This window comes from Nicotiana attenuata, unplaced genomic scaffold (genome assembly GCF_001879085.1).
Source record: "Nicotiana attenuata strain UT unplaced genomic scaffold, NIATTr2, whole genome shotgun sequence".
Taxonomy (NCBI): Eukaryota; Viridiplantae; Streptophyta; class Magnoliopsida; order Solanales; family Solanaceae; genus Nicotiana; species Nicotiana attenuata.
The window spans coordinates 82,259-90,505 of record NW_017670963.1 but is presented as its reverse complement, the minus strand read 5'-3'; the positions used below and the strand labels follow the sequence as shown (position 1 = coordinate 90,505).

At 39.6% G+C, this 8,247-nt stretch overlaps 1 protein-coding gene across 1 annotated transcript in view; it reads left to right on the top strand.

The window, feature by feature from the left end:
- The first annotated feature begins 202 nt into the window (after positions 1 to 202).
- Positions 203 to 8,247, top strand: part of LOC109244849 — a 9,482-nt gene continuing 1,437 nt past the window's right edge. The window contains exons 1-4 of the mRNA XM_019412009.1: positions 203 to 845; positions 955 to 1,421; positions 1,677 to 2,225; positions 5,004 to 5,488. Coding sequence (XP_019267554.1) covers positions 203 to 845; positions 955 to 1,421; positions 1,677 to 2,225; positions 5,004 to 5,488 — 2,144 coding nt within the window. The remainder of the gene's footprint in view (positions 846 to 954; positions 1,422 to 1,676; positions 2,226 to 5,003; positions 5,489 to 8,247) is intronic.

Genomic DNA, 8,247 nt, shown 5'->3' with positions numbered 1-8,247 from the left:
GTTCTCTGAAGATAATGGCGGCTCGTTCGCGGCATTTCTCTGATTTCAACCAGTATTTCTTCTTCCTCTCCGGAGTTTAGTCGACTTTGAAGGCCTTGTCTTTTTCGGGTTGCGAAAAAGGACGATATTTTCTTCTCAAATTTTTAAATGCATGTTTCAATTTTGGTAAATTCCTACTGTGATTGAGGATTTTAGATACATAATGGGTGATAAGAGTGTGAATCTCTCTAATCAATCCGATGGTTTCGCTGTTTTCACTTTAGATCCCTCACATCCCCTTTATATTCATCCTTCAGACAGTCCCGGCACTCATCTAGTATCTCCTCCTTTCGATGGTACTGGTTTTGTTGCCTGGCGTAAAAGTATGCTAGTTTCCCTTTCTGCCAAAAATAAATTGGCACCGATTGATGGTCGTCAGTCTAAACCTTCTAGTGATTCACCTTATTATCCTTACTGGGAAAGGTGCAATGATATGGTGGTTGCATGGATCACTAATTCCCTATCTAGAGATATTGCCACTAGTGTTCTAGGGGATGACACTGCAAAAGAAATTTGGTCAGACATAAAGGAGAGGTTTGGTCAGTCTAATGGTTCGAAATTCATTCAGATACAAAGGGACATTGGAACTATTTCCCAGGGTACCTTAGACATAGCCTCTTATTTTACCAAATTTTGTAGTCTTTGGGATGAGCTTCAGACTGCATATGTAGGTCCTACATGCTCATGTGGTGCTCTACCAAAATTTCTTGATGAGATGAAACTGTATTGGTTCTTGGCTGGACTGAATGAGTCATATAATACTGTCAAGAGCAACATCCTCATAATCTCACCAATTCCATCAGTTAGTAAAGCTTATAACCATGTTACAACATGATGAGAGACAAAGGGAAACCTCTCCAGCCCTAAACTTTTCTAGTGATTCTGTCTCCTTTTCTGCTTCCACTACTTCTTCAGCATACCCACAATATCCTACTGGGCAAAGATCATTTAATAAGAAGGTTCAGTTTGAACCAAAGAAACCTGGACAATCCATGTCATGCAGATACTGCAAAAAACCAGGTCACGCTATTGAAAAATATTATAAACTTCATGGTTTTCCTGCTGATTTTAAGTTTACCAAAAGCAAGAGATCAACATCATGTGTTCACGTTGAGGGTACTGCTTCTACAGCACTAGGCTCACCCATGGAACATCTTCCACCTGTCAACCATGGATTCACTACTGAACAGTATCAACACCTACTTACTCTCCTGAAGCAATCACACATTTCTTCTGCAAACTTAAGTGACTCTCATTCCGGGGATAATCATGCATATGCTCACTTTGCAGGTTTGTTTTGCAGTTCTGTAGTTAACTCTGTGGATTTTCATGCTTGTGCATCTTCACAATTAAATGTTGATACTTGGATTCTAGATTCAGGGGCAACTAACCACATGACACCTCACAAACACTTTCTTCACAACCTTCAACCACTAACTAGACCTTACTTAATTAGTTTACCAAATGGCTATAAAGTAAAGGTTGTATCTACTGGATCTTTACAACTTAGGTCTGATATTGTGCTACACAATGTTCTTCTTGTTCCATCATTTTAGTTCAATTTAATTTCAATATATCAACTTCTTTTACAACTTCATTGTATTGCAGTTCTCACTACTTCCCATTGTTTCTTACAGGGCCCTTCTCTGAAGAGGCCATTGGGAATTAGTAAGGCTGACAATGGATTGTATTTTCTTCATCTTGATGATAGCCCTTTAGTTTCTCCTTTTACATTTGATGCTTCATGTAATGTTTCAACTTCTGCTTCTACTGTTTCTCCTATTTTCAATTCTGCCAATCCCCTTCCCATTAGTCCCTCATGTAATCCATCTTTTGATATCAATAAAACAGATTTGTTTTGGCATCAAAGAATGGGTCATATGCCTTTCAATAGAATGAAATCTATCCCTTTTATTTCCTCACAAACTTCTTCTAAACAATCTTTTATATGTCCTATTTGTCTTATGGCTAGGCAGCAAAGGATGCCATTTTCTGATAGTACTACTCATTCTACTGCTCTCTTCCAGTTGGTTCACATTGATATTTGGGGACCTTATAACACTGCCACATATAATGGTTTTAGATACTTCCTCACTTTAGTAGATGACTACTCCAGGGTAACCTGGACTCACCTACTCTCTAGTAAAAGCAATGTCATGTCTGTGCTTAAAGCCTTCACTTCTATGGTACAGACTCATTTTCACACTTCTGTTCAGACTTTCAGGTCTGATAATGCATTTGAACTAGGTTCTAGTCTAGAGTCCAGGTCATTCTTTTCTTCCCAAGGAATCCTCCACCAGACCACTATTCCTCACACACCACAACAGAACGGTGTTGTGGAAAGGAAACACAAACACCTTTTATGTCACGACCCAAACTCCGCTCCGGTCGTGATGGCATCTCTCGTGAAGACAAGGCCAGCCAGACCATTCCAGAACACCTCTTTTAAGCAGTTAAACAATTCATAAACAGTTTAAATATGGTTTCATGATATTAATTAGCGAAAATACAACCCAACACAGCCCTAATCGGGGTGTCACAAGTCACGAGCATCTATTAGAGTGTAAACCCAACTACAAGGTCTAAAAAGTACAAAATCGGAATAATGAACAAAAGAGAGGAAAATGGTGCTGCGAACGCTGGCAGTCACCTCGCTAACTCCTATAACTCTGCCTCTGATCAGCCAAAACCCGCTAACGGGTGGATAAATACCTGCATCTGCACACGAGGTGCATGGAGTAAAGTGAGTACTCCAACTCAGTGAATAATAAAGGTAAATAACTGAGCAGTAAGAAAGGCAAATCATCATGCTGTATAGAAGCAGTATAAAACCCCTTGAGAAAAAGCAGTGAAGCTGTGAAATCTTTAGAAAAACATCTTAGCTCAATTCAAACCTCTTTTGAAAATGACTTTTTCAACGGTTATGCGAACAAATGCAAAACAATTAGTGCAGATAAGCATAGAAATCCGCCCCTCGGGCACAACACTCACTCAACAGATAATGCCAAGCAATCCGGTAGATACCCTGTGAAGTAACACAGACAACAAATAATGGCAAACAAATGAAATAAAGTAAGCACATAGAATAGTACTAGTACTGCTGTGGCGTGCAGCCCGATCCACATATCGCTCCGGCGTGCAGCCCGATCCATTTATCGTCGACGACGCTCACTGGGGGTGTGCAGACTCCGGGAGGGGCCCCTTACGGCCCAAGCGCAATGTCAAGCCATCTCGTGGCATCAAATCTAGGCCCTTGGCCTCATACCAGTATCAGTATAACACTGTTGTGACGTGCATCCCGATCCGTATATATATATATATATATATTGCTGTGGCGTGTAGCCCGATCCAAAAGTATCCTCACAATACAGGCCCTCGGCCTAACTCAGTCAACAAAATCACATAAGCCACTCGAGCAACAATAAACATGATGCTCAGCCCAAAATATTATTGGAAATATCAATTCAAGTGTTAAAGCAAGTAAACTTGGCTGAGTTTTGAAAACAGTGAAAAAATACATGACTGAGTTCAAGTATAAAATCAAAACAGTGAGGGAATATCAACGACCATCCACGAAGGGGTTCAAATAGCTGGCACGAAGCCCAAATATGGCAATCAGCCCAAGTCATGATGATAACAAATAAGTTTTAGTCAGTTACACAGTAAAATCATCAATCGGGACGGACCAAGTCACAATCCCCAACGGTGCTCTACCCCACGCTCGCTATCCGGTGTGTAAGTCACCTTAATATAGCACTAAGATCTGCAATCCGGGGTTTCAAACCCTCAGGATATCCTTTACAATCATTACTCACCTCGAACGGGCTAAACATCTAGCTCGCGACGCCTTTGCCTCTTGAGTCGGCCTCTACGCGCGTCGAATCTATCCAAAAACAGAGCGAATACGTCACAATATGCTAAGGGAGCAAAGACCAAGCAAAAACAATCAACAACGGACACAAATCTCGAAATTAGCAAAACCCGAGCCCCGGGCTCACTTCTCGAAACTCAGAAATTTTCTCATCATTAGACTCCTTATCTCCCCACGAGTTTATACATATCAAAAACACAAGAATCGGAGTTCAATTAACCCTTCAAAACCTCAACTTTTGCTCTCTTAAGTTCAAGACCTAAAACACCATTTTTTTTAGTCCATGATTTCTTAAATTTTCAGTCTAAATTCATGAAATAACACCATAGGATTGTGTTTGAGTCAAAAATCCTTACCTTATCGAAGTTCTCTTGAAATCCCTCTTCAAAATCGCCCAAAAGCCCTCAACCGAAGTTAGAAATGATAAAACCCTTCAAAAATCCCGAAGGATGAATTATATACCTTCTGCCCAGGGGTTTTCGCATCTGCGACCCCTCCACCGCTTCTGCGGTACCGCATTTGCGGTTAAAAGTCCGCTTCTGCGGAAATTCACTAAAAATCCCAGAAGTCGCTTCTGCGACACCATTTCTGCATCTGCGGTTTCGCAGATGCGGCCACCTCGACCGCTTCTGCGGAAAATCATCACTTGGCCCAAACCGCATCTGTGGTCCACCAACCGCATATGCGGCTCCGCAGGTGCGGCCACCCACCGCATCTGCGGTTCCAGCCTTCCTCCTCCAAAACCGCATCTGCGGTTATTCCCCCGCATGTGCGACACCGCACCTGCGGTCCCTAAGTTGCAGGTGCAAAAATACCAGCAACAGCAAAAACTCTGAAATTTTCCCAAGATCATAATCTTCCCGATAGCCATCCGAAATCACCCCGAGGCCCCCGGGACCTCAACCAAAAGCCCCTTTTGCTGATCCTAGCTCATATAGGAGAATTATTGGCAAACTCAACTTTCTCCAACATACTAGACCTGATATATCTTTTAGTGTTCAACACCTTAGTCAGTTTCTTCAGGCCCCTCAAGTTCCTCATATGCTTGCTGCCCTTCATGTGTTGAGGTATCTATCCAATGCTCCTGATTTAGGGATCCTCTTGTCTTCTTCTTTTGATGTCTCTATCAAGGCCTACAGATTCTGACTGGGCTGCTTGTGGTGAGCCAAGGAGGTCTGTTTCTGGATTTTATATTACACTTGGTGGTTCCCCAATCTCTTGGAAAAGCAAAAAGCAGCCCACTGTTTCATTATCATCTGTTGAAGCTGAATACAGGGCTCGTCGCAAAGTGGTTGCAGAGGTCTCTTGGTTGGTCCGAATATTGGGTGATCTTGGTCTACATATTTCTGCTCCTGTTCCTATATACTGTGACAGTATTGTTGCTTTACACATTGCCAAGAATCCGGTCTTTCATGAGAGGACAAAGCATATCGAGATTGATTGTCACTATGTGCGTGAGAGTCTCAACTCTGGGTTGATTTCTCTGCATTTTGTGCCCAGTTCTGCTCAACTTGCTGATATTAAGACAAAGGCTCTTCCTGGTCCTCTCCATCACTCTTTACTTGGCAAGCTCGGAGTGTTATCACCCCCAAGCTTGAGGGGGGGGGGGGGGAGGGGTGTTGATCTATACAAATTCACACAGTCTCACACAACCCAACTGACAGCAGGCCCAGCCCAATAGCTATACTATTTTCAGTTGTGTACTACTTAGGAAGATAGCCCATTTTTACATTTGTTTGTATAGCCTACATTTGTTTGTATAGCCTTTTCTTTTCTGTAAGTATATAAAGACTATGGACTATTCTAGAAAGAAACAGAATTCATTTTCAATAAAAGGAGATCAGATATTCCTCAACTTCTCTCTAGTTCTCTGAGTTTCCACCACGGGAACACTTCTTAGCTTCCGCAAATCTTTATTTCTAACAAAACAACGGCTCCCAAAGTCGAGTTTGAGATCACCATCTAGGTCGCCGTTCAATTCACTCGTGTTTAAGGTTCCTTGTCCGACGAAAGCCGGTCAGAAATTAAAGTTTCGTTGTTCATTCAAGGTCCATTTTTACTCCTCTGCCCATTTCTATATGTTCAGCTACCTTGTCTTTTGTTTTCTTTGCTAATTACTGTAGGGATGCTTATTTTAATGTAATGAACTGACGATTGTATTTGTTTTCTTTGCCTTTTCGTTACTTTGATATCTTAAATGGGCAGGAGTAGTTGATAGGATTAATGTAGGAAATTATTTGTTCCATTTAATTTATGGACTGTTCGTATAATTCTTGTAGGTTGGGTAGTAATCATATTGGGCCATGTTAACATAGTGTAGAAATATTAAAATGGGCTGTGTGTTGGTTTAAGCTAGAAAAGGACTTGGACCAAAAAGAATTATGTGTGGCCCAAGAGTAATACAATTGAAGCTGGCCCAAATGTCAATAAGGCTACAAGATAGCTCACCTTTCTATAACTAATTTACTTTACTTTTCTCCACAAATTTATTCCATAATTCACGGATCTTTACAATAATCTCATAGTAGTTTAAGAAAATCACTCATGAACATCGTAGCTTGTTTTAGGCGCGATTAATAAATTATCGTGGTTATGGGTACGGTTCCCCTGGCATGATCACGATACGTAATCTCCAATTCTGGTGCGCATTTCATGTGACCCGACCATAACTTCGATTAATAATAAATAAACATGCCGTAAATCGCGGGTGCATTTCATGTGGCGTGGTTTGCAACGTGTAACAAAATGACAAGTGTATGACATTGTGACTTGTTCCAGAAATAATTCCATAAATACTAAAAGCGGTTAAAAGTTAAAACATGCACAATATGTTCTAAATATGTAATTAATCAGATAATTAGGCCAATTATTAATAGTTGAGCGACCGTGCTAAAACACGGAACTCGGGAGTGCCTCACACCTTCTCCCGGGTTAATAGAATTCCTTACCCGGTCTTCTGTGTTCGCAGACCATAAATAAGAGTCAATTTCTTCGATTTTGGGATCTAAAAACCGGTGACTTGGGACACCATAAATTATTTCAAGTGGCGACTCTAAAAAAATAAATAATTCCATTTCGATTAATGTCACTTTAATTGAAAAAACTCCCTATTCCCTCGGGAAAAAAGAAGTGTGACATGTAGTAGTCAAACATGTAAGTGATGTCATATTAGTAATATGTTCCGAATAGAAATACTTAAAGTTGTGTCATTAAAAACATTGTGATTGCGAGTTAGCCAGATGTGCTAAAGGACAATGGGAGAGAGTGTGGATAAGGGAACAATTAGATTTTGAAGATGTCTCTTAGTAGGAGTTTATCTTTCAAAAGTTATAATGAATAAGTGTTATATTAATTCTTCGTCTTAGAATAACAAATACTAGTAATGAATTGATTGTTTCACTATTTCATATATTTTTAATATATCTAATGTACCTTTTATGCAGAGATGTTCGTTCATTTAACTTTAGTGTATACTTAGGTGACCTTAGTAAGTTACATGCTTCGGTCATTATACCACGAATTAACCAATATCAATTTAATGTATATTAATATATCGAAATTTAAGGTGAAATACATATAAATACATTTTATATATATATATATATATATATGGCCATGAAAATATATTTTTTAACAGTTATCCACCCACCACTGAAGTTAACGTGTTCGTAGTGGCCATGATTATAAGTCTATAACCCACCTTGGTTAAGCAATCGTAACCTATTTCTAGAGTAAAGCTATTTTCGATGGTAGTGACAATTGAACACATGATCTGTTACCAAAGTAACTAGCTCAGCTGTATAGCCATAAAGGAGAATAGGGGCGCCAAATTCACAATCATCCTTGAAACACAACGGGCGGATCCAAAATTTTAAAATGATGAGTGCTCGTCGATAAAAATTCGAAAGAAGAGGAAAAATGAATTTAGTTGTGGATGCTCACTCTGTATTTATCTAATTATTTTTATAATTACCAATATAAATTTACTAAATTTGGTTAAAAGTAATAGGTGCTCAAGCACTCATAAGTGTCCATGTACATCCGCCAGTGACAACGGCAAAGTTATTGTTTCTTATATGCTTTTCATTATTTAATTTATTTTGCTACTTGTATCATTCACACGCGAATACACTGTATGAGTCCCCATTTACACCCATTATTTTCGATTCAAATTATAAATATGTTTGTGATAAATATTTAAGAATCATATTCCTCTAATTATGTAAGTTAATAGAGCAAATAATTATTACACTTATCAATACGACTGTAAAATAATCATTTTGTTCAGGTGCCAATACACAACAGCAAAATTTGTCTCATATTGGGGGGGGGGGGGG